The following is a 27,762-nucleotide window of genomic DNA, read 5'->3' as shown; positions in this document are numbered from 1 at the left end:
TTAATCATGTATCCAAGACATTCGTTCTATATCTTGGCACATATATGAAAATTCCTTCATGGACTTTCTTATCTTCTTTTAACAAATCAATTTGTGCATTTGTTTCATGAATCCATCCATGAGACTGATAAAATATTGATTTTCTTGGAATAGATAAACAAAATCATACACTGCATTCAGCATATCAAATTACAACATATGTAGAAATATAAATGGACATGTTTTTTTGTAAAATATAAAATATTATCCACAAGAACATCACCATGTACAACATGGCCGTTGAAAACCATGATCATTACTAGAACTGTAGGTTTTTTTATCTTAAAATAATCTGTAATTGAGATTATGGAGGAGACCCAGTTGGAAATTATTCTTTATGGTAATCTACGTTCAAGAACCAAGTGTATCAGTCGCTAAATGTATAGGTCTATACAGGTGAATGATATGTTCTATGTTTAGCTTGCAAGGGGCGAACTGTTACGGCCCTGAGTGGGGGCTTCCCTAGGTAAGTGACTAGGTGGGACCCAACATAGCATGGGACACGTTTAACGGGCCTAGCCTAACACAATCCATCGGAGCTTTTTGGAGCTTTTGGCGAAAGGACATCCCATCTATAAGATTTAGGTCTACAATAACCAATCCTTTATAGCTTCTCTTAGTTTTTCTCTATTACATTCATCTAACATGTAAGGGTTTGTTGATTGGATGATTGGGGTCATTCAGATGGATGACGTTTGGACAGTGGCACATCCATTGATGGGGCCCATAGTTTAGTGGTTCCAATAGGTGGGGGATCACCCTCACATAACCGCACTCCTAGATGATCCAACATTCACTGCTATTAAGGGTAAAGTGGCCAAAAATACATATTTAGTGGACAAAAGACTTTTGATAAGATTTATGGGATCATAAAATAATAATTCGAAAGGCCTGAAGATTTTTGTTTGCACTCTAGCAATCTGCTGTCATCGTAAACACGTGTCCCTCATTGGGCTTGTGAAATAATAGCTACCCACACCATAGAATCATTCTCACTGAATCTACATAATTCGAGGAACATGGCCGATGCATATGTATAGCTGTCTGAGTTAACTCAACTAGTCAACTCTGGAGATATCTCGAATTGTCCTTTCCCATCACAAGAACTAGCCTCTTACAATCTTATGCACCCTAAAAACCTATCACATTTATGTCGCATTTACCTCTGCCGCACTCTGTGCACTCCATTTCAAATCAACTGTTGAGGCCATAGGAATACTTTTAGCCACCATATTTCTTAGGGAAAATGACCAAATAGAAGGGGTTTCTACTGACTATGACATTTCAAGAGGGGTGTTTTCTAAATCACCAATCAATAGTGCATATGACTAAAATGCCCTTGACTCTCTCTCTCTCTATCTCTCTCTCCCTATCAAATCACCTTTTTGAAATGATTACATTTAGAGAAAAACAAATCCCAAAACCCACCTTTTTCCCTCTTCTTCTTCTTCCTCCCACCTACCAAAAAAACGTACGTATGAAAAACCCAAAAACCTCCATTGTTAGATGCCAAAAGCTCCATTCTATTGCTGAAAACCTCATTTTTAGATGTGAAAGCCTTCCTAACCCTTCATTGCATTGCACAACGCCTCCATTTTCAACAAATATTGAAAAAAAATGTTATTGGATTTGGAAATTTTAAAAATCTTCACTAGAAACCACCATTCCATTGCAGAAAGCTTCCATTTAATGGAAAGGTGTGTATTTTTACCCCTCTCCCCTCTCTTTCCATTATAAGGTATGTTTATAAACTTGAATGAAAGTTTTCCATGCTAAACTATTGTCTTCCATTGCAGAAAGCCTTCAATCACTATTTAATCTTATTTAAATTACTTTAAACACTTTATAATCATTGTTATTTTTCTGTAAACCACTAATTTCTTAAGTTTAACCAGTATTTCACTACCATAAACCGGTACTGAAGTGGGTGTTTATAAGTGGTTTATATAGCTTCTTTGGTTAAGAATCCTCCGTAGTGGTTTATAATCGTAATTAGTGGTTTATTAAGGCTTACCAGTGGTTTAGAGTGTTTATAATTGGTTTATAAGGATTTATAAATGATTTATACAGGGTGAGCAGTAGTTTATAGTGTTTATAAGTGGTTTATATAGGCTTATAAGTGGTTTAGAGTGTTTACAATTGGTTTATATAGGGTAAACAGTGGTTTATATAAGCCTATCAGTGATTTAGAGTGTTTATAAGTGGTTTATGTAGGCTTATCAGTGGTTTAGAGTGTTTATCATTGGTTTATACAGGGTAAGAAGTAGTTTATAGTGTTTATAAGTGGTTTATATAAGCTTATCAGTGGTTTAGAGTGTTTACAACTGGTTTATATAGGGTAAACAGTGGCTTATATAAGCCTATCAGTGGTTTAGACTGTTTATAAGTGGTTTATGTAGGCTTATCAGTGGTTTAGAGTGTTTATACATGGTTTATACAGGGTAAGAAGAAGTTTATAGTGTTTGTAAGTGGTTTATATAGGTTTATCAGGGGTTTAGAGTTTTTACAACTGGTTTATATAGGGTAAACAGTGGTTTATATAAGCCTATCAGTGGTTTAGACTGTTTATAAGTGGTTTATGTAGGCTTATCAGTGGTTTAAAGTGTTTATACATGGTTTATACAGGGTAAGAAGTGGTTTATATAGACTTACCAGTGGTTTTAGAGTGGCTTATCAGTGGTTTATAGTGTTTATAAGTGGTTTATATAACCCTATCAGTCGTTTAGAGTGTTTATAAGTGGTTTATATAGACTTACCAGTGGTTTTAGAGTGTTTATAAGTTGTTTATTTAGGATTACCAATGGTTTAGAGTGTTTATAAGTGGTTTCTATTGGCTTAACAGTGGTTTATAGAATTTATAAGTGGTTTACATAGGGTAAGCAGTGGTTCATATTTCCTTGTCATGACTTAGTAGTGGTCTAGAGTGTTTAAAAGTGGCCCGAATTGTCTTAGTAGTGGTTTATGTTGTTTTATGGAGATTTAGTAGTGGTTGAAGTTGTGCATAATTCTAAAATGGCTGCTTTACTTGTTAATTGGAATGATTTTTTTTCAATTGGTTATTTTGACAATGGTTTAATTTTGTGTAAACAGAAGAACGGTAGAACGAAGAGCTTCTTTTATCTTACACGTCTACGGCTTTGTAAAGGATGCGGTATCATTTGAATACATCGGCGGGAAGAAGTTGCCCGTAATTGTGGGTCGAAAAAAATTGTGAAAAAATTGGAAGTAATTAGGAGTTTAAACCAAACTTTAGGGCTCTAAACCATACAATTCTAAGAAATTAGGGGTTCAAACAAAACTTTACGACTTTAAACCATATATTTCTAAAAAACATAACCAAACTTTAGGGCTTTAAACCATAGATTTCTAAAAAAAAATTAGGGTTTTAGTTGCTGATTTTCCAAACTGAAAGAGAGAGAGTACCAACCCTAACTTATTAGTTTGAGTCTAAACTGATTTGGGAAAATTATAGAGTTTTCTAAACTGATTTTCCAAAATATACGGTTTTCTCAACTAATTTGGGAAAATATAGGGTTTTCTAAACTAAATTTCTAAACCAAACTTGGAGGTTTAAACCAATAATCTGTGAAAATTTTGGGAAAAATTAGGGGTTTAAACCAAACTTTAAGGCTTTAAACCATAGATTTCTAAAAAAATTAGGGGTTTAAACAACTGAGAGGGAGAGACTACCAACCTGTGAGAAGAGGTTCACTCAGAATAAGAGGATACCGGAGAGAGGTGCACGAACCTGAGGGGCATTGTGACCCTCTAATGGACGGTTGGGATCATCCCATGAGAGAAAGAGGGCATTGTGGCCCTCTAATGGACGGTTGGGATCATCCCATGAGAGAGAGAGAGGGGCATTGTGACCCTCTAATAGACGGTTGGGATCATCCCATGAGAGAGAGGGGGCATTGGGGCCCTCTAATTGACGGTTGGGATCATCCCACGAGAGAGAGAGAGAGAGAGAGAGAGAGAGAGAGAGAGAGCGAGGGGCATTGTGGCCCTCTAATGGACTGTTGGGATCATCCCAAGAGAGAGAAAGAGAGAGGAATTGTGGCTCTCTAATAGACGGTTGGGATCATCCCATGAGAGAGAGGGGGGCATTGTGGCCCTTTAATGGACGGTTGGGATCATCCCATGAGAGAGAGGGGGCATTGGGGCCCTCTAATGGACGGTTGGGATCATCCCACGAGAGAGAGAGAGCCCTCTAATGGACTGTTGGGATCATCCCATGAGAGAGAAAGAGAGAGGAATTGTGACCCTCTAATTGATGGTTGGGATCATCCCATGAGAGAGAGAGAGAGAGAGGTGACGGTATTTTAAAAATGAGGGTATTTTTGTCTTAAACCCTTGCAAACCGGTCACCATCACTATAGATTGGTTATTTCCAAGTCTCCCCTCTTCATATGTCATAGTCAGTAGAAAGTCCTTTCATTTGGTCATTTTCCCTATTTCTTACTTCACGGATATAATCCACACTACACTTATTTCCCTTCATTAGAAATAGCAACCAAACTGTATGTCATTTTTAAGGTTCCAACTTTAGTTGAGTACTTGCAACCAAGGTTTTAAATTTCGGTTTCGGTACCTATTTCGGACCCCACCGAAATCCGAAATTTGGTTTTAAGCTTCGAATTTCAGAAAATTTCGGTTTCGATCTCCACCGAAAATCTTGGATTTCGGTCGAAATTTAAAACCATGCTTGCAACAATAGAATCTAACCTGGAAAGGGACATCAAATTCCTCTGAAACATCACAACACCGAAAATGTGCACTACTCTATTGAACATTTCGATTTTCACCGTCCCGAGTAATGTGACGTCACATGTCAACCCAGCATATAAGGACATTTTTTCTGCCCTTCCTCCTATAACGTATCAAAGTATTCTCTTCTAGGGCATACACGAATAGAACATTGTCAGTCTAATATCTACTCATTATGAGAAGTAATATTGATACCTGTCCAGACTAAGAGAACATCTCCAACCACCTTGTTTTGCTCACGTCCATTACTACTGTAGTATTTTCAAAACCATTGACATTCCCTTTTCAGCATGTTCTGTACATTGGTGCTTCAAATGGTCAAATTTCTTACCACAATAAAATTGCATATCTTTCTCACTGACCCTGGATCTCAGTTTTCCCAATTGTTATCGTGCAACTTCTTCGTATTCTTATCATTTCCTTTTCACTGTCATAGAAAGACCCTGTTAAACTAGGACATCATTCACTCTTTTTTGCTATAGAGAGAAACTACATTTTCAATCAAATTTGTTAATCTCAATTTTTGAATTTGAGCCAGTTGCCACCAATTTAGACCAACATCAGATCACACCAAAAAAATAGAAAAAACAATTAGACTTGGGTTCTGATCGTCCAAATTTTCTAGTAGTCCGATGGAATTATCACTCATCCAATTGTCTAGGGAACGACCAATTGGTCTTTAGTCATCCAATCAGTATCAATAATTGATTGGATAAGGTGCGGATGATTGTACAGATGTTTCTCTTATTGGCTAGACGGAGAAATTAGCATTTCAGAAAGTTCTTGTTTTCTGTCCTAATTGATATGAAATTTCTTTGATCGACCCACACACATTCAAAATAAAAACTAAACCATACATAGACATGAAATGAAGGTTAGCTAATAATGAAACTCCATCTCCACCTAGAATATGCATTATGGTTTCAAAACTCTTCATTTCTTGATCGTTCTTTTCCAACAATCTCTAACCACATCAATGAATAGAAAGAGTAAACAAAGAACACAAGTTGCACAAACGATTGAGAATCTATCTTCCATTATAAGTAACAAGCATAAAAGATTACAAAATGCTATTCACCAATCCTTTTACCCAAATCCTTACATGCTCAACACTCACTGCCTGAAATATCAAACCCAAGAGCAGCCCCATCTTGATTTGCATGCTCGCCACTTTCATTTTTGCTCTAGTTTTTCTTCTCTATTGATTTACAAAAGGGAGGTGGTATTCTTATAGAACAGCCCCATCGCACTTCGGGCTATTAGGGTCTTTCAATAGATCTTTTGATTACAACAGTGGGAAAAACCATTTTATTGTTTAATCTTGTTGAAAGATTTTATGTCGTCCTCGCCAAGGAACTTTCTTGTTAAAAGATTTGATTACAACAAATTGAGACCGACAAAATGCAGATCATAGATCATTGCGTTTTATGTGTGGAGGCGGGAGAGACATTGGACTATATTTTTCTGCATTGCAAAAAGAGCCATGTATGTATGAGAAAGAATCCTTCGCAGATTTAGTATATTATGGGCTTTTCCTTCCAAGCTTGCTGAGCTACTGAAAAGCTGGTCTAATGTTCCTTGGCAAGGATGAGGTAAAATGCTATAAAAAGGTGACACTATTGTCCACCATTTGGGTGTTATGGAATAAGAGGAATGCTAGAGTGTCTGAAGGATTAGTGAAGACACCCCGTTTCACTACATTAAGGTGATAGCCCTGGTCTTCTCTTGGGTTAGAGCACTTCACAGCTTCCAATTTTTCTCAACATATGACTTATGGTGTGGATAGCCTAAGGTATGCACCAGTATTGAGCCGAGGCCAGCCATTGTACAAGCATGGGAGCCTCCTAGTTGCGGACATTTCAAGTTGAATTTCGATGGCCCTAGAGAACCCCATGCCTGCTGGAATAGGTGGCCTTTTATGTGATCATGACCGAACAACAGTATGGGCTTTCTCAAGTCTTATTGGGAAACTCAGGAAAAAAATGAAATAAGAAAATGGGGTGGAGTGACTAAAAATAGAGGTACGAATATCAATTAAATATTCATATGAAGATTGCACCACATTTAGTTGCAACCGAACACATTTCAACATTAAGCTTGTCCCCTTCCTCCAAATTTAACAACCAAGGATAGAAGTTTAAGATTGTACTAATCAAAATAACTAAGAGGGTGTACGTTCGAATTAATATGACTCAATCGATAGAATATGGAAGCTCAGGAAAAAAAAAAGAAAAGAAAAAGGTCAGAGAGAAGGTTTGATAACAAATTCAGGTTTTAGATATGTACAAAATAAATAAACAGAAAGTACCAAGAGTCAAAGAGGCACCAGGAGGGGAAGTAAAAGAGCTAGGTTCCTTGCATGGAGTGGCAAAATGAAAGTGTAAGGCAGCTTTCATTAACTCTATCTAAGGGCCTCTCCAACTCTCATTCTCAAATTGTGTAGTTGTAGAAGCCCTTGAGGGAGAGTGAATGACAGATGCATTGTTAGAAATAGTCCATTTGAACTCTCTAGGTTCATCTGCACCTTCAATGCTAAAACCAGATGAGGAGTGCGACTTATATAGAGCTACCCATGTGGGGTCCATAAGATCAATCGATTGACTTTGGGATAAAGAAATGAAAACGAATAAGTTCCTCTTGTTTGTCGAATGGGTATGTTCCAGAATGCCAATAAGTCATGTTTTAAAAGATAAGATTGGATAGTATTTTAGTCATGTGTAGAAGTTTCAAGAGGCCAAATTTTATCAAATGAGGTATTTTTTAATCATTTACGCCTTCGCTACGATTAAGCGAATGATCCCACGACGTGAAATTTGGTTTATTTGCGAGATCTTGTGATGTTTAAATGTTGATAAATTTTTTCCTTATTCGAATCGAATTCTCTATCGCACCTTCTCGCTCCAGCAAGAAGGGAATCAAGTAGAGATTATTATTCGACACTTGATGAAAATAATTAGTACAATTATATACACCATACTATGCCAGTAGAAGATCACGATAAGTTTTCCATATGGTCCCAACTGGTTGACTTTTGGAAAACTTAAGAGGCAGCTTCAATCCTTAACATGGGAATAAAATCTATTGAGGATAATATTCATGCACCTAAAGTTAATTTGACATTCCTCTAAGCCTTAACATAGACAAGACAACCAGCAATCACTTTTTTATCCTTTTTATTTTCACAATGCATTTCTTCACAAGGGTCAAGGGGTCTCCTACACTAAAATCTATGAATTTCCCTGAAGTATGTAAGCAAATTCATGTATTTATGAACCACATGAGAGTGAAAGGCACTTACACAAACACGTGACTTAAGCCGTAGTCTTTTTTCATTAAATATTTCTCCTATAGAAATAATGGAGGAGACCCAATTGGCAAACAACAGGAACATATTCTTTATCATATGTACTATATCTGTAGAAATCAACAGAGATGTTAAAGTTATATTCTCAACATGCATGCCTAGCTAGAGGCTATATAAATTATATTGGCTTACAAGGAAGATACAAGTGAGAGATTGTTGTCTGTACCAAAGCATTTAAGCATTCACTCTCCCTCAAGGGCTTCCGCAGCTACCGTTTGAGGTAGATGCCGAAGTCCTTGGGGGAAGTGCATGAGACTTGTGTCATGGGGAAACAGTTCAGGACACAACCGGTATTAAAATCCATCTCGTCTCGTCTCGTTGCGTCTTGGAAATGCGTTGTTTATAGCACATTTGGTCGCCACTGGTGGTTAAGGGGGTTGGTTGGCCAAACTCTATAGGAGGAGTTGACCCCGTGACTTGCTGACTCCTCCCCCGTTAGGCCCAGCAGGTGTGGGCAGGAGCCTTGGTGGCTTGCTCATGGGTTGCAAGAGGACTTACTTGTGCATTTTGTTGCACACAGTAGGAAATCATACTTCAACTCGTAGGCGTGCCCTAAGGGAACATTGGGTGCGGACTGCGAGCTATCCATAGGGATGCTCCAGTTTCTTTGGTTGAGGATGGGGGCCAAAGACAGTGCATGTTGGGTTGGGTTCCCACATGCATTGCGTGGCGGACCGGTGCAGGGGGCTACTTATACTGTTTGCCCATCTGCACCGCGGTACGTCTTGTGGGTAGGCCATTCTCTAGGCCTTCCATGGGTTCGTGCCGGGGCGACTTCGGTTGCCCTCGCGAGGTGTACACCTTGCGGATCAGTCCATGGGGCATCTTGCTCCTTGGATGACCAAGCCCTAGTGCTTGGCGGATTGGTGCGTGGCATCGTCATGCCTCGTACTCGATGGACTTTGCATTAGGCCCCAAGGCCTTATGTTCGATGTACTCGTGATGCAGGCTGATCATGAGTGTGGGTATCTAGAAGCGCATGTCAAGATCTGAGCCAAGTAGCCTGTTGAACAGCTTAGAGTTTGTTTGCACATTTGAAGCATCAAGGGGTGTTGGCGTGTAGGGCCTTTAAAGGCTTGCACGATTGAAGGCTGGCCCTAGCATTCGTGCATGTTGGGGCGCCGCACGGGTTATTCCGTTGCTCAAATATTTGGCCCGTGACAGTTGGTATCAGAGCAGAATGTCCAAGCTATGTATTCAGAGTGGGCTTTGAGAATTGGTGCCAGATGGTATCTAGTGCCAGATCAGAGCAGGTTGTGAATCAAGAGTTTTCAAGGAGCTATGATACAGTTGGTGTCTGTGCTGGCATAGTTGCAGCAAGTGGCAGTGTTTGCGGCTATGATTAGTGCATCTCTAGTGCATGTTGCTTTGCACAAAGGAACGGGAAATGCTTTCTGTTGGGGCGGAGTTGGAAAGAGCTTGAATGTTAGCACACCAAGTTGGAAGTGCTAAGTTACGGATGTCTTTGAATCTAACACTTTGAAAGTCCATTAGTCAGCCGAAGAAGAGCTGAAATTGCGTGGGTATGTTCCTTTCGATGGACTCTCCCTTATTCTACTTGAGTCGCGCAACAGAGGCGTGATGGCCTACAAAGATTAGTACCATCAGTGTTTGTTCAAGCATTGCTCAATGGATTTGCTCGAAGCTTGATACAGTGTTAGAGCTGCAACCGTCAGCGAACAGGTTGGCATCTTTCAGTGACCCACCGATGTGTGAGATCGGAAGTGGCAGTTGGGGAGTTGTGAATGCTCCGTTGCAGTGTTGGCTAACATTGATGTGTTAGCATATGGCCTTAAGGGCTTGCTATGAAAAAAGGGTTGGCTGCTAGCATAAGCCTTCCCCTATCAGATGAGGTGTCGAACGTGTCGGCACCAAAGCGCTCATCGAAGTGAATTTGCTTGCTCAGTGTGATGGCATAACCAGTTTGACGAATTAGCAGACATGCTCAGGATGAAGAGCTGGTCAATGACTGAAGTACTTTTATAGCAGTTCACAATTACAATCGAGCATGCGTGATGCTCTTCTCAGAAAGACCTTGGAACGAACGCCAAGGCCGCTTAGATTTGATAATGGGTTTGCTGTGCTGATATGGGACAGTGTGGTGAGCTCAGATGGCATATGGGCAGACTGTGTTGGTATGGGACGACATGGTATGTTTGTGTGTTTCTTGCTGCTTTAGAATCTCTTAGTTTGTCGAAATTGAAAGGACAGCTCAATCTGAATGATGGAATATTTGGGGTGGTTAGCAGTGTGAGTACTAGCCGCAAGTGCCCAAAGAGACCATTTGTGGCATAAGGGTTGATTGTTCAAATCAAGTTCTATGTTGTTGAACCGAAGCAGGCAAGACTAAGTGCCGCAGTTGATTGATCCCAACAGGGGATTCTTGGCCTCAGGAGGAGGCGAGACTGATGTGGTGGTCTCTTTGCTTGGGAGTGCTTGTGGACTCCGTGGTTGGTTTGCACTTTGCAGGTGGCAAGTGCTGCACTTGGCCGAAAGTGAGGCAGGTGCTGTGCCAGAAGTGGTGGCACATTCAGGGAGAGACGAAGCGGTGCAAGTTGGCCATTTCGGAAGACAACTCCAGAGGAAGCTCGAGTGTAGCTGAGGAGGAACTTGAGAGTTGCTTGAGGAAATTATTCAAGCTGGTCGCTCTGCCCTTATGGAGTTTGGTGGAGTGCTCAGAACCATCATCACCGGTTGTAGGTGAGCCAAAACCTTCAGTGCCGAAAGTGTTGGCACGTTAACCGGTTGTAGGTGAGCCAAAACCTTCCATGCCGAAAGTGATGGCACGCTACCCGGTTGTAGGTGAGCCAAAACCTTCCATGCCGAAAGTGATGGCATGTTATCCGGTTGTAGGTGAGCCAAAACCTTCCATGCCGAAAGCGATGGCGTGTTACCCGGTTGTAGGTGAGCCAAAACCTTCCATGCCGAAAGTGATGGCGTGTTATCCGGTTGTAGGTGAGCCAAAACCTTCCGTGCTGAAAGTGATGGCACGCTACCCGGTTGTAGGTGAGCCAAAACCTTCCGTGCCGAAAGTGGTGGCACGTCATCCGGTTGTAGGTGAGCCAAAACCTTCCGTGCCGAAAGTGGTGGCACGTCATCCGGTTGTAGGTGAGCCAAAACCTTCCGTGCCGAAAGTGGTGGCACGTCATCCGGTTGTAGGTGAGCCATAACCTTCCGTGCCGAAAGTGATGGCACGTCACCCACAGCGTTTGTAGGCACCGTCAGAAAACCTTCGCCTAGTTTGATGGAGTTCGGGAAAACCATCGTTGTTAAAGATAACTCCAGCAGAGCTATAGTGCAGTGATTGGCAGAACTTGAGGCAGTGTGGTATGCAGTAGAAGTCAGAATACGCTGATTGTCGAAGTACCAGTGGCAGCTGTTTTCAAGATTGAGAAGTCATTGTTATTGTGGAACTGAGCTTCACAGAGCGTTCAGTGTCGACGAGGGCGTCGACGTTATCAGTGGGGGAGTGTCATGGGGAAACAGTTCAGGACACAACCGGTATTAAAATCCATCTCGTCTCGTCTCGTTGCGTCTTGGAAATGCGTTGTTTATAGCACCTTTGGTCGCCACTGGTGGTTAAGGGGGTTGGTTGGCCAAACTCTATAGGAGGAGTTGACCCCGTGACTTGCTGACTCCTCCCCCGTTAGGCCCAGCAGGTGTGGGCAGGAGCCTTGGTGGCTTGCTCATGGGTTGCAAGAGGACTTACTTGTGCATTTTGTTGCACACAGTAGGAAATCATACTTCAACTCGTAGGCGTGCCCTAAGGGAACATTGGGTGCGGACTGCGAGCTATCCATAGGGATGCTCCAGTTTCTTTGGTTGAGGATGGGGGCCAAAGACAGTGCATGTTGGGTTGGGTTCCCACATGCATTGCGCGGCGGACCGGTGCAGGGGGCTACTTATACTGTTTGCCCATCTGCACCGCGGTACGTCTTGTGGGTAGGCCATTCTCTAGGCCTTCCATGGGTTCGTGCCGGGGCGACTTCGGTTGCCCTCGCGAGGTGTACACCTTGCGGATCAGTCCATGGGGCATCTTGCTCCTTGGATGACCAAGCCCTAGTGCTTGGCGGATTGGTGCGTGGCATCGTCATGCCTCGTACTCGATGGACTTTGCATTAGGCCCCAAGGCCTTATGTTCGATGTACTCGTGATGCAGGCTGATCATGAGTGTGGGTATCTAGAAGCGCATGTCAAGATCTGAGCCAAGTAGCCTGTTGAACAGCTTAGAGTTTGTTTGCACATTTGAAGCATCAAGGGGTGTTGGCGTGTAGGGCCTTTAAAGGCTTGCACGATTGAAGGCTGGCCCTAGCATTCGTGCATGTTGGGGCGCCGCACGGGTTATTCCGTTGCTCAAATATTTGGCCCGTGACACTTGCCTTGCTCTTTCTTGCCTTAACCACTGCCTCTAAGTTCACATTTTTTCCTTGAATGTTGCTCTTTGTGAACTTCTATTTTTCTTTTCATCTTATCTATCCCTTGAACTGTATACAACTCCCTTGGGGTTGGCACAATGCGAAGGGTCATATGTGCATTGCATACATATATTAGATGATCTTAGATTGTTTAATCTAGCTTTGCATCATCCAAGTTCCAATGGTCAGATCTCAAAAGATCTGACATATGCTAGCAGGGCCTACTAATGGATAAACTAGCCCAATAATCGTGGTATATTTGGATTATCTCAGCCATCCAATTAGTGATCGCGTGAACATTTTTAGATTTTAAGCCATATATGTCTGGAAAGTGGAAACCATGATTTTTTTTCCTGATCAATTATTTTCTCATGTGATGAGAGAGCGGTCAGGCAGGTGGGAGAAGGAGAGACTTGAGAGGTCATGAATGAGCAGTGTGTGAGAATTGGCTAAAAAACAAGGAAAAAATTAATCATATTTTGGGTTGAGGTTTTTGTTCCTTGATTTTTCAGGCTTTTCTTCCCCTCTCTTCAATCAGGCTTCTCTTGTCTATCCTTCTCCCATCCTCCATTGAGTAAGCCAAACGTGCCCTTAAATTTTCTGAGTTTGCATCACTTTCCTTTTTATCTAGTGACACATAACTCAGTTGAAAGGTCATTAGTGTGTCATCACAAAGATTGTGGTTTCAAGCCACCTTACCTGCCAAAAAATAATGATGAGATGCCAATGAACAGTTTAAAAAAAGAGCATAAAAGCCATTGGAGAGTTCAAAAACTTAGAGTGGGAAGGTTAATGAAGTCGTAACTATTGACTATTGACGGGATGCGTCGTTGTGTTTGGTTGCACCAAATCCTGACAGCTGTTGGAATTTTGCTTGGCTTTGGGATGTCATTTTTCATTTGGTTGCCGGCCAATATTGCATTGAACTCCTTGGAGACTCCTTAGGATGCCTACTGGGTAATTATTGCATGTCTTCTGAGGTGTAATTTTTATCCCCTTCTCATAACTTTCAATACAAATTCTACAAAAAAAGGTAAAAATTACTTGAATATTTTGGGGCATGGTGCAGTCAGTCAGAGTCAGTCAGTCAGAGTCTCTCTCTCTCTCTCTCTCTCTCTCTCTCTCTCTCTCTCATTTGTCTATATTGGTAATGACACCAATTCTCCTTATTCCATTACTCTCTGAGTCTATGCCATGAAACACTGCTTACCACTGTTCGCTGAGGTAATTTTAGGCAAATCCAATGCTTGTCTGCTGCCTGTTGACTACTTACTCCACTATTCTCGGAGTGTATGCCACGCATCCAAACAGAACCACATTGGCTGGTGAAGGTAAAGTCATGAGTTTTGCTAGGACTTTTCTACTTGGCGGATCTCCATATATTGGCGCTGTGATATTCACTTGAAGGGTTAGTTGGACGTAGAAGGATAGTGGTGGGGTATGTATGTGGGAGGATGAGGGGTGAAAGTGAATAGGGTTTTGATGTAGGTGCATCTCGACGGATCGCACGGTCAAGAAGATGAATGGCTAGGATCGTCGGATACTTAATCGGACTACCAAATCACTAATTTGATGATCCAATCGGACGGCGCCCAAATCAACGGCCCACGTTGATTACTACTCTTCAATAGAGTCCTATATTAGTTTGAATTGGTTTTAATTATTTTTAGTTATTTTTCTTTAATTGGGACATCTAAGATGAGATTGTATTTAGGAGTTTTACCTTTACAAAGATTGTGTTAGAGATTTTAGGGATCTTTTAGAGTTTCATTAGGAGACTTTAGATAGGAAAGAAGTTTGTGTTGGTTAGACGTAAATTAGAGTTAGAGTTTTTAGGAGATTTAGTTATTTTTTAGGATAGAGTTGACGAGAGTTTCTTTTGGGATTATTTTCTTGTTTTCGTTTCCTACTTTGAGTCTAGTTAGGAACGGCAAATGAAAGCCTATAAAAAGGCATTATTGTAACGTTTTTTTTTTTCTTTATCTTTGATTGGAAATAAAATTTGCTGCTTTGTTGCCTGATTGCCGCCCGGAAATTGCACAGGAGAGCCATCCGCTGCTCTTCTTTGCCCTCTCACAACCGAGCCACCTGCTGCTCGATTACCCGTGGCTGCTGTACCGAGTCCCTATTTCAGGTTAGTTCCTTATATTTTCAGCCCTTCCATTCTTCTCTTACCCTTAGCTAGCCTACCCAATATCAATTTATGTCAAAGCTACCGCTATCGCATATATGCCCCTATCGCATATACGCCCCTGCATTATTTGGTATCAAAGCTTCCGCTATCGCATATACGCCCTGCATTAGGTTTGACGATGAGAGGGTAAAGGGTGAAAATCTTTGAGTGATATGTTTGCATGATTGGTGTACGTGATGGGACCGTGGCATAGTTGTGCCTAGGCCTGGCAAACGGGTGGGTCGGGCCGGGTCAATCCGCGGGTGATGCGGGTGCGGGTCACACGGGTCGGGTCAAGAGATGACCCGCATTTTTGCGGGTCATAATTTTGGTGACCCGCGCGGCCCGCGCGGCCGCGGGTGGGCCGGGTCAACCCGCGGGTCACCCGCAAATATAATATGGGATTGTAATTCTCATGATTTGACCAATTCTCATGATTTGACCGCACCGCAGAAGTTTTTCCAGTAATTGTCATAACTCTCTGCATGTTGTTAGTATTTTTCTCATAATTTTATAACTTCATAACCATTTATACGTAATTTTTCATTTAAAACTTTATAACTCAGTTATTTTACTTTTTTTTTTTTTTTAATGATTACTTTGTTTTGCTTTTTGCTTTAGAAACCCATGTGCGCATCTTTGCACAGAGTATTACCACCTATAAAAAAACAAAAAAAAACGAAATGTTATCAACACTATTGAGGGCACTCTCACTTTATTAAAAGTATGGTATGGCCCACACCATCGGATGATCCAAACCATCCATTAGATGGGCCATAGCATAAATAGGTTATGCTCCATAAATTATTTCCATAGGATGATTTCCGAAGTGCTGATAATATTCTCCAATAAATTCTTAAAAATTACTGTAAAAATGCAGGTGCCTGCGGGTTGACCCGACCCAGCCCGTGTTTTTGCGGGTTAGGTCAACCCGCGAGTTAAATTTGACGGGTCACTAAAAGTCAGACCCGTGCCCGCAAATTTGCGGGTGGGTCGGGTCGACCCGCGGGCACGGGTTGCTTTTGCCAGGTCTAGTTGTGCCATTGAAGGTAAAAATGACTCGAAGATTTTGGGGAATGGTGCAATCAGTCTCTCTCTCTCTCTCATTTGTCTATATGGGTAATGACACAAATTCTCCTTATTCCATTAGGTTACCAGCATTCTCTGAGGTAATTTTAAGCAAATCCAATGCTTATCTGCCGCCTATTGACTACCTACTCCACTACTCTCGGAGTCTATGCCACGCATCCAAATATAACCACATTGGCCAGTGAAGGTAAAATCATGAGTTTTGCTAGGACTTTTCTACTTGGCGGATCTCCACAAATTGGAGTGTGATATTCACTTGAAGAGTTAGTTGGACGTAGAAGGATAGTGGTGGGGTATATGTGTGGGAAATAGAAAATATGAAAGAGGATGAGGGATGAAAGTGAATAGGGTATTAGGGTTTGACACACACAGTCACACAGATGAGAGGGTAAAGGGTGAAAATCTTTGAAAGATATGTTTGCGTGATTGGTGTACGTGATGGGACCATGGCTCATGGAGAGGCTGACAGTTGTGCCATTGAAGGCCCCATGTAGCACGTACGGGCGTATCACATGAAGATTTCTGTCGACAATTATTGCTAGAATTGCCTACAGAAAGACAGAAAAATATGATCTGCTAGAATTCCTAGTTATCAGTATTTTATCCTTACTCGGCTAATAGGAAAAAATTTCCATTTAAAAGAAAATTAAATGACATTTGGTAGGGGCTATGTTGAACTACGGCCTCGAGTAGATACTTTGCTTTGGCATCTTCTCTAGAGCAAGGTTTTAAATTTCGGTTTCAGTACCCATTTCGGACCCCACTGAAATCCGAAATTTCTAGCCTAAATTCGGTAATAATTAAAAAATATTATTTAATTAATTACGAAATTTCGAACAGAAATTCCAAACTTTGGGCTGAAATTTTGTAACGGCTTTTTTTAAAAATAAATTACATTAAATCGAAATTTCTCCCGAAATTTAGTATTTCGCGACATTCCAAATTTCGGTTTCGGTCCCGACCGAAATCTGAAATTTCGGATTTCGGCCAAAATTTAAAACCATGCTCTGGAGTATTGTATTAGAACTCTCACCCTCTGCCTCTCCCCCCCTCTCTCTCTCTCTCTCTCTCTCTCTCTCTCTCTCTCTCTCTCTCACACACACACACACACACGCTCCTCAACCTAGTCCCTCTTCCTCTCCCAACTAACCCTTCCCATGTGTATGAGCAGTATGGATTGATGAAAGAAGGGGCCCACAATCATGAGCAATCCGGAAATGAAATGTGGGGCCCAAAATGATAATTATTTGGGATTTGCTAGAGGCAGAAGTGCAGAAGGCATTTCACGGATAGACTGTTGCATGTGAGAGCAGCCGCACCCGCTCACTTTTCAGCAGATTTTGTCTTCATTCATAATGCGGCTGGTTTCACAAGCAACAGCCCCATCCGTGAAATGCCTTCTGCGATGGATGCTAGCAAATCCCTAATTGTTTTTATGAAATTTATCAAAAAAAAAAAAAAAAAAAAACAGCTTATCTAAAGTGTGTGTGTACGTACCACATAGGTTCTAGCAACTTTTCATTGATTTGATAATTGATTAATAGTGGCCAACACCTTTCATTGATCCATATTGCTCGTTTGTTTAGGGCTTTCCGCTAGTTATAAATTTTCAATCAAAAATATTTATTAACATTGGATGTATTTGAGTTCTTGAATCAGTTACTTGGATTTGAATCAGTTACTTGGATCATCCAATTTACATTATTGTTATGCTTGAAATTGGAATACTCTGATTTATGATGTGCAAGGGCTTGATAGCTCAATTTTTTCCCTCTAACCTTTCATTTGCTTTGATCAGTCATTTATGGGGTGTTCCATACTTTCATTAATGCAAATTGCTCATATTGTCCGTCACTCCTTTCAACAATTTGAATAGATTTGAGAGAGGCGAGGGGGGGGGGGGGGGGAGAAAGGGGATAGGTTTAAGAAAGAAATGTACACTGGTAAAATACAACTTTCTTGTAGTGAGTATTTTGGTCAGTATTTGTATAGGAGTAGATTTCACCTCTGTCGACCAAGTGTGTTGGCCGAAATCAGCCCATTCACTTTTCCTTTTCTGATAAAAAAAATTCAGTTAGACCAATCTCAGCTATTCACGGGAAAGTGAATAAACAACCTCATATATGTTGAGGGAGAGGAAGCTTATGAGAAGGGTGTTCATTCAAAGGGAACCAAGGAGTATACCCCAAATTAGATGTGTATGGAGACGATTTGTTCAATAATTATAATTCACTGAGCTCCATCAGGTACATTAAAGTTAAGGATGAACTTATCAAAAAGAGAATGCGGATAAGAGATGTGGATCTTCAAGCATTCATCAAGACTTTCCATTCATTTGCAAGAGGGGTTAGGGTCGTAAGGCACTTGTACTTAGGGACCTAGTGATCTTCCCAGGTATTGGTACTGTGGCTATTTCTAAGAATTCGAATAGAATGTATGATTACCTTCCAAATTAGTGAATTTTGTGGAATTGAGGACATCCAATTCTTATTTTAAGTATTTGAGATCATAGCGAAGTGTTATTGGTATGGATGCACAATCCATGTTTGGCGACTTCCTCAAGAATCAATTTTGTGTCCACAATTAATTATTTGATTCAAAATTGTGTTTAATTTTGAGTCTGACAATCATTTTTGGACTAAAAAACGATTCCAAAATCCCAAACGAACTCGCCCTAATATTTTTGCACCTCTCTCTCTCTCTCTCTCTCTCTCTCTCTCTCTCGCACGGGCACGAGCACGCACGCATGCACGCACAAAAAAAAAACCTAGTGTTTCTCGATATCTGTACTAGAATTCACCTATCTTTCTTAATTTTCCTCCGGAAAAAATAGTGTTTCTATATATTTGTACTTTCTCAGTGATTAAGATGATGTCAGTAATTTGTCTATGAGAAATGGAAACTAATTGATTAGGAGAAATTAGACAAAGGAGAGGTCTCTTCAGAATGAAAAAAACAAAGCAGAAACAAAAGAAAATGAAACAGCCAATGGAAAACAAAAACAATAAAACAGCCATCCAGCATAGCCAATGGAACAAAACAAAATTGAGTGTAAAGATGTTGTTCATTCTCAAACGACATATCGGCCATCGGAAACAAAGAACCTCTAGATTCACCCCCAAAGGCTCAGGAGTTCAGGAAGAACCAGAGAATCAAGAAGCTGAGTCAGAAGATGATAAACCTCCAAGAACATTAGGAGCATCAAGCTCACTAAAGCTATCGGCCCAGGCATTTCCATGCTAATTATAGCCATGTGGAAGAGGGGTGCATCTGGCTCTTTTGGGATCCAAAGACAATCTGACGAGCTTGAAATTTGTTTCTTCGCCATCGGTTTGAGTTCACTAGTATTTTTAAACATTTTGAGTCTTTTGTTTTCCCAATCTAGTATGTCTCAAGGATAGGAATGGTGGTCATTATACTTAAATGTATCGTCTTTCTTTTCATTAAATAAACCAGTATGGGTCCCTGCCAAACCCCAGCTTAACTACCCAAAACAAAAAAAGAGTTTACAAGCTTTTATTATTATTATTTTGGAATTTGGTGATTGATTCATTGCATGTTACTTTACTAGATTGCTTGTGTGGATTGCTTGATCTTAGAATTCATGAGAGATGATGTAGAAGAACAGCAATATGATATAATATCTTGGAGAGAATGTAATGATGGTTGATGCAGTTTGTGGACCAAATAGTTAGGCGAAGTGCGGAGCAGGGGTGGACTCGGTCCGAGTTGGGTCAGGTCGAGGGCAACCCTTAGCCCCACCCAAGGTCGAGCTGAGGGAAACTCTAGCAAACCAAGGAACGCCACAGAGATTGTTGTGGTTGGCCTAGAGAAGAAAATTAAAAAAAAAAAAAGAAAAAAAAAAAAGAAAAGAATCAAGAGAAATTATATGGTGCCCGATCGGGCACCAGCACTGGCGGGGGATCTGCCCTTTATATTTGATCCAACAGCAGCCCCTTAAAAAGTTAAAAATGTGGGGCTGTTGTTGGATCAAATATCAAGGGTGGATGCCCCGCTAGTGTGTGCCCAATTATAAAATCTCAAGAAACATAGCCCTAATATTTTAACAGCTGCAAAAACTTAAGGTAAAATTTGATGATGGGGTGGGTCAGATTAATTGGATTGCCTAAGGATTCAATCCTAGCCGAAACCAAAATTAAAACAGGTTAGCTCTTCCCAACCCCAGCCCGACCCAAGAAAATGCCAACCAACCGAGTCAAAATCGGGTTGAACCTAACCGAAGTTGCACACTTAGGATTAAGGGACTGCTAGTGTCAAGGCTGTTCGAAATAGCTTTCTATAGTTTGAGGTTTTAAATGGTGTGCGGTCCTATAGTGCAATATTTTTCAAAAAGTAATGTACGACCGGCTTACTAGGATGATCAAAATGGTTGGTTCATTTGTCGAACCACAAAGGATGATCCTAACCCTCGGATCTACGGAGGGGCTCAAAACGTTTTGGCTCGACAAAGAAACGGTTTGGATCATCCTATGAAGTGGGTGGTACATTATTTCTTGAAATGCATGTAGTGGGTTGTACTCTACTTTTTGAAAAAAAAATACTGGACTATATGGCCACACCCCGTAAAAAATGTCATTTTATTAAGGACGATGGGTACTTTTGTCATAGGAAAATGATTATTGAAAATTATTGTCGTGGCATAATTAGGAGGTCTATCCGTAGAGATTTTATATGGTGCAAGCTCTTCTAGTCCCCTATTTTTCAAAACCTCTATAGATCGGAGGGCTAGGATCATCCTAAGGAAATGAGTTTTTGGGCACAACCTAGTTACGTTATGGCCCATCAGTCCATCACATAAACGGTTTGGATCATCCTATAGTGTGGTCCGTACAATACTTTTTCAAAAAGACGGGCCTATCCAGAAAAGTAAAATCGACGGTTGATTTTTGTGGGAGTTCAACTTATGGTTGAGATGTCCATTCCGCATATAAAAATCTTGTCATTGTACTCCTTTTTCTTAGGGGTGTCAACAGATCCACTTTGGGGTCGAATCCTCCTATGTCACAGTCACGATCCATTCAAATTCCTTATCGGTCGGGTCGGAGTTAGATTGTTCTTCTGATCCTACTTTCCACGTCATGATCATGATCCATTTTAATTCGGACCGTCTATCGAAGTGTCCTATTATGTCTCACTAGGCTAAGTAAACAATTATTTTTTTTTAAAAGAGTTAGAGTGGCAGTCCGCTATTAGTGTTTCTATGCATTTTCTTCAGCTAAATTGAAAATTTATCTGTTTAATCAATGTGTAAAATAATACTTGTAAACAGTAAAACTAATCAAAATTACAGACACAAATATAATGTATAACTATTATTAAAGAATTCATGAAAGTATGAAATGAAACGACTGAAATGAGTGAAATCGCATTCCTATCCGATCATTAAGTGATAAGAGATCTTTTGACCAAAATACCCTTCATAGAACTATTAGCATTAACAAAATTTGTAGGGTATTTTTGCAAAACATTTCGGAACTTGACTATCCAATGGGCATCTGTGGCGTGCCCATACCCAATCCAAAATTTTTCGGATCCCAGATTTGATGATCCGAAATATGCCAATGGATCCCATTTATATGTTTAGATCCCGTTCATTAACGTTCGGATTCAGACGATCCATTGACACCATTACTTTTTCTTTTCAATGGTTTCTGGATGGGCCATGATAAATTCGCACCCCCGTAGGATAATTCGCACCGCTGTTAAATGCAAAATTCGTTAAATTCTGCCACAATTGACGTGGACAAGGAGTGTGAAATCTCATCACCCTTTCCAGATTTATTAATCTCTATGGCAGAAGCACACCAATCACATGAAAACATGTTATTTCTAGGGCACAAGGATTTATTCGCACCCTCTGAAAGATAATTCGCACTCCTTTACGTCAAAGTCTGCCAACAATTCACGTTGACAGTTGTGCGAATTATCCTACAGGGGTGCGTATTTATCATGTCCCTATTTCTATTGTATATTTTATAAAGTCAGGGATATTTTATACGTGGAAATCACGTAATCGACACGTGTCAATCGCGATGTACGAGGTAGTGGCTCCGTCCACGGATGCAATGCGTAAGTGTAAAGCTATACGGTATCAAAACTTCAGAGCTAGCGTCAACAAAGTCGACGCGGACCCCACACGTGTCAAAATCTCATGACATTTCGTAGACGCTTTTAATTGGACAACTGGAACCAGCGGAATAAAGAGAGAATAATTAAATGAGCGTGGCAAACTAGTAATACCAGGCTTACGACACGTGTCTCGATCTACCCTCCCTGAAAAAAGAAAATTAAAAATTAAGGGTTCTCCTTCGCAAAAAGCAAAGGGGCACCTTGGACCACATGCGTGTCAGAGTAGGAGGGACCGCTAAAATCCGTGTCGGAATTTCATTGGGACACGTGTTTTATTGTACGGATAGTTTTACACGCGGTGGAAGGTGGAGAGGAGAGAGAAGGGAGATTGGCAGATGGACGGTCAGGATGAGTTCATGTTGGTTGAGAACCACTACGTCACACCAACTGTACCTGTCGGGAGGCTGCCCGTGACAGTGACGGGCAGCTGCCCGTGAGAGATACTTTGAATTGCCCTCTGTAAAAAGGCACACCTGAGGCTCTGATTCACCCATGGAAGAGAGATTATTTTTTGTTTTCTAGGGTTTCTTATCGTTGTTTAACGATCGAGATTTCTCGTTTTTGTTTCTTTTTGCTCTTGTGATGTGAATTAGGGTTTCATAAATCGGAGATTGGAGATAGGAAATGGCGGAGATCTGTTGTGGAGTGGTGAGTGAATCCAAACCGTCCGATCCGTGCGAGAAAAGCTCTCGAGCGGCGAGACGCCGGAGAATCGAGATTCGGCGGCTGAAGTTCGTCACCGGAGAACAGATTCCGGTGCCGGATACCGGCTCTTACAAGCGGCAGAAGATTGAAGCCTCTTTGCTTCCGTCCTCACCAAGGGAGTGCTTGAACGCGGTGGACACGTCTGTCACAGAGGAGCTAAAGGAAAGTGAGAGAGAAAACAAAGGCCAAGGACAAGAAGAAGAACTGAATTTGAATTCTAGTTCTAGTTCTCTTCCCTCCATATCCGACGCTTTTGATCGGTGTCTGAACTTCGGCGTGACCTCGGTCTGCGGCCGGAGAAGAGACATGGAAGATGCAGTCGCGATCCATCCGTCATTCTGCCGGACGGAGACTAGACTCCATTATTTCGGCGTTTACGATGGCCATGGATGCTCTCATGTAAGAAACTCTTCTTTTTCTACTAAAAACACTGATCTTTAGATCAACTCAAACCCTAACCGTACCTCTGTTTTTTTTTTTCCTTCCTTCATAGGTTGCAACGAGTTGCAAGAATCGGTTACATGATCTAGTAGCAGAGGAGCTCGGAGCTGGAGAGGATTCAGTAAATTGGAAGGAAGTAATGGAAAGGAGCTTCAAACGTATGGATACGGAGGTAGTTGGTGGCCGGACGGAGAATCTAACGGCAAATTGCCGTTGCGAGTTACAGACTCCGAAGTGCGATGCTGTCGGATCAACGGCCGTCGTTGCCGTTATATCGCCTGAAAAGATTGTCGTCGCAAACTGCGGCGATTCTCGTGCCGTACTCTGCCGGAACGGGAAGCCGATCCCCCTCTCCTCCGATCACAAGGTCAGATTCATTCTCAGCTGTCCGATGGGGTTATCTTATCTAATTTTTGCGATTTAGATTTCCAATTTTGCCCCTGTATTGATGTGATTTTTTCTTCCATTTGCCACAGCCGGATCGGCCGGACGAATTGAACCGGATCCAAGATGCCGGGGGGCGGGTTATCTACTGGGATGGTCCGAGGGTTTTGGGCGTTCTCGCCATGTCACGTGCGATAGGTACGTGTGAGAAAGGGTGCGCACGTTAATCAATCACTCATCGGCGCACGTTAGATTTTTGTAACTCATTTGCTCTCTTGTTTTCCATTTCAGGTGACAATTATTTGAAACCGTTTGTGATATCGGAGCCGGAGGTGACGGTGACGGAACGGTCGCCGGACGACGAGTGTCTGATTCTGGCGAGCGACGGTTTGTGGGACGTGGTGTCAAACGACACTGCCTGCAGCATCGTGCGCATGTGCCTACGTGGCATTCCGGCGAACTCCCCGGGCAAATGCGCCGGCGGCAAATGTTCCGGCAAGGGTTGCTCGGACGCGGCTATTCTTCTGACCAAGCTGGCTTTGGGCCGGCAGAGTACTGACAATGTGAGTGTCGTCGTGGTTGATCTTAGGAGTGACACGTAGCACTGGGGAATTTGTGACAATCAAAGTGGGTTTTTTTTTTTTTTTTTTGGAGGGCTGTAATTTCAGTGTTTTATGTTTTGGGAAAAAAAGGAAGGCCACTTTTACCATTGGATTTTGAAGTAAAAAATCTCGGTAAAAAGAAAGAATAGATACGGCGTATATTGCTATGTAGTGGAATTTCTATACATGTTTCACGTTTTTCAATTGAGTGGCCGATTGTTGGAAATGGATGAATGGTATTTACCCTTTTCACTTCCTAGTTTTACAATTTACAAATGTGAGTGAAATGTTAGATTTCTTGGTCAATCCAATATCATCGGTGATCACCACCTAGTTGTACCATCCCTTTAATGTAGGGATTTTATGTCTCTTTGCATCCCTTAATTTTGGGGATTGGATTTTGTAAACTCCTACACACACATGAATACAGAACATACAGAATTTAAAATACTTCCTCTATTTCTCATGACTCTGATACACCTACTTCTCTTTTTATTTCTGGGTTATTCTCTCTCTCTCTCTCTCTCTCTCTCTCTCTCTGCTAGACCAATAGTTCCAATGTTTCTATAAATTAATTCTCCATGGGATACTCCTGGTGATTCGTCAAACAATACCTTCATTAACAATTACAAGAGTCAGTCCTACCTTCATCCATCTGTTATTCCCCGAAATATCCTTCGTCTCTACCCGCCTTATGGTTACATTTCTCTGCGGCAACCCAAAGCGTCTTCTTCGAATTTTGGCTTGTGGTCTTGCTGCAACATAGGATGGTCATTTCCTGGCTCCTCTGTGCAATATCTGAACATCTCTAAGACAGCGTTATTTACTCTAGATAATGCAGCTGCAGCAAGCGTTTTTCCTAAGGGAATGCCACCAGAGTTTTTTTGGATTAGATGCGATATCATTCACTAAGAACAACTTTCTGCATTTTATAACAGGCTGAACACTAAGAACAGCTTTCTGCATATTATACCAGGCTGAAAACTCTCTGGGACGAGTTGTCATCGTACTACCTCGTTCTCCCTCGCTGTTCCTGTGTGAAGTCATGAAGGCTCTTGCTGAGTTTAAGCTGCAAGAGAAACTCATGCAATTCTTAATAGGCCTCAATGACTGTATTCCGTGGAGTCACGAAGGCTCTTGGTCGTAGCGATATCCTGCTAATGGAAACCCTACCTGTTGTCAACAAAGTTTATAGTCTTTTCCAAGAAAGATAATCCAGGGCTGATGCAATCTAAGTATGTGACACATATCAATGGCATTTGTGTAGCCAATCAAGCGGCCACTACTGTAACTTTGCCTCTACCCAAGCTGTTAAAGAGCCCCGTTGGAGAGAAGCCATGCCGGCGAAAATTTGAGCTTTGGATGCAAATAAAACTTGGACCCTCACCACTCTTCCACCTAATAAAAAATCCATTAGCTTCAAAGGTGTATAAAATCAAGCATCATGTGGCCGTTCCATTGAACGATATAATGCTTGTTTAGTAGGGAAGCGTGAAGGCCGGGTTAAACTATGATGAAACCTTTGCACACGCAGCTAAATTAGTCACGGTGTGTCGCCTTCTCACTGTTGCCACTCTCCGTCAATGGGCCTTACACCGACTTACCAGGCGTCTCTATATTATAACCTTTCTTTACTTTGTCATTTGTTTTCCTTTTATGGAAATTTTTTATTGAAAAAAACTTTTTTCATAATATACTGGAATTAGTGGATTTTTTTTAACACCTCCTTCTAGAGGTGCAAGTTTGGCCCTGTCAGCCCTGACCCGCCCTGAGCCCGAATAGGGTCTGGACTGGATTTTCCAACCCTGAGGGCGGGCCAGGGTTCATTTTTTAGGCCCTGACTCAGGGTCGGGGTCTGCACTGATGTTTCTTTAGATTATTATTGTTAATTGTCTCTGCTGACCTTCATGTTGTTGAATTCATAGTCTTATTTTGCTCCCCTTCTCTGTTTATTGGTCATTTTTTTCTATATGATATGCGGCTGTTTTATTTTGGCGCTCTTAACAGGTATTTTCACTAAGGTCAATCTGGGCCAGCCCGGCCCGGCCTTGCCCAATCAGGGCCAATCAGGGCGGGCAATGGGTTGAGGTTTTTCGGCCCTGACCCAAGGTCAGGGCCGGTCAGGGCTGAGATAATGAGATCCAGTGTTGGGCTAGGATTTTTACAACACCTTTTTTGATAAGGCAAGGCTAATCGGTTTAGCATTTGTGGGGCCCACTATTTTACTTGGTTTTTGTATGATGTAGCCTACCATCTCTACCTGCATATGAGTGGCCTACCATTTTACACTCATGAGTGGGCTCACCATCTCCAACCAGGGGTGGGTTATACCATGTTTTGATAGGTTGGGTTCTACCTTCTCGAATCAAGCCTAAGGTGGGGTTCAAAATGGGGTCAACAGACGAGAAGAATGAAAAAGGGGATACTTTTATCATCTCCTAAATTAAATCAAGGTTTTTATTTGAGGTGATTTTTATTTTTTACGTGTGAATTTATTTCGGTTATTTTATGGGAAAAAAAAACTACCATGGCTAATTTGGCCACAAACTGATGGCAACAGTGAAATGTGATGACTCCATTTCTAAATTGTCAGACTCGATGGCTGCTTTTGCAAATAAAGCAACGTAGAAGACTTCTTCTGCGAAAATCCCTTTTTTAAACAATATTCAAAAGTCAGGCACCATTATATAAAAATATGTACCGAATATCCTATATGTTACAATAATAAGCTGCATGACAGATAGTAATATACTTGAGCATTGAAGCATCTATATATAGGTTAGAATCAGAGTCAGAATCAGAATCAGAGCAAATGAAAAGCAGAAACATATCAAGCAGATGCTTTATATAGAAACAGAAGAAATGGAATCAGAATCCACGAAATGATGTTGGTTTCAAGAAAACATGCCCGTGGGACTTGAACCACATTCTGTAGTTCGAGATAGGGGTTCAACTTGGGTTGGGTCAGGTTGAGCTTTTGCTAAAAAATGAATAGGAATCAACCTGAACCCGACACGGATTTAAGGTAAAAGCTCAACCCAAATTCCCAAAAATCAACCCGAGTTGCACCCCTGGTTCGAGAGGGGAAAACCATTTTTCTTTGGAAAACTCTCTTGCAAACAAAAATTTCAGCGTGTGATAAGAAGAGAATAATTAGAAGTCACACTGTTTGAGGGCATCTGATTCTTGTAAGAGAGTATCAATTATGAAATGAACATCACCATTTCATGTTGTAGAACATAAGAGATGCTTATAAGCCAATTATTCAGATAGGTATATATTGAAAATTGTATGAGGTTGGAATCCGACTAGGCCAACCCCAATGTTCTATTCGGGAATAATTTGGCAAGGCATGTGTCCTTTCCCATTTACACCGTCTACATCCATTACATCATAATTCAAAAACTCAAAAACTCGACCCCACTTGAAGTGGGTAGGTCAACTCTAACGAGTAAGTGCTGAGGTGATAAAAACTCAGAGATGTTTTTCTATTAATGTATCAATATTTAAATGGAGTTGCTAGGGACCCTCACATAGGGCATTACGCGAAACGGCTGTTGCATGAGTGCAGCCACCTCAGACAAATTAAATGAATAAGACAAAATCTGAACCTACATGCCTGCACTCCCATGC

General features: G+C 41.4%; 1 protein-coding gene across 1 annotated transcript; it reads left to right on the top strand.

Annotated features, from left to right (window-relative positions):
- Window positions 1-22,477: 22,477 nt before the first annotated feature.
- LOC143850038 (putative protein phosphatase 2C 24) lies at window positions 22,478-24,381 on the top strand. The gene is made up of 4 exons (XM_077359364.1): window positions 22,478-23,101; window positions 23,196-23,510; window positions 23,620-23,725; window positions 23,819-24,381. The coding sequence occupies exons 1-4, from the start codon at window positions 22,622-22,624 to the stop codon at window positions 24,127-24,129; spliced, it is 1,212 nt and encodes a 403-aa protein (XP_077215479.1). The 5' UTR covers window positions 22,478-22,621; the 3' UTR covers window positions 24,130-24,381.
- The last annotated feature ends 3,381 nt before the right edge of the window (window positions 24,382-27,762 follow it).

The sequence above is a fragment of the Tasmannia lanceolata genome, unplaced genomic scaffold (genome assembly GCF_043159265.1).
Source record: "Tasmannia lanceolata isolate RefF3 unplaced genomic scaffold, GAP_Taslan_0.1 ptg000018l, whole genome shotgun sequence".
In the NCBI taxonomy this organism is placed as follows: domain Eukaryota; kingdom Viridiplantae; phylum Streptophyta; class Magnoliopsida; order Canellales; family Winteraceae; genus Tasmannia; species Tasmannia lanceolata.
The sequence above is the reverse complement of the archived record's forward strand: the minus strand, read 5'-3'. Positions and strand labels throughout refer to the sequence as shown.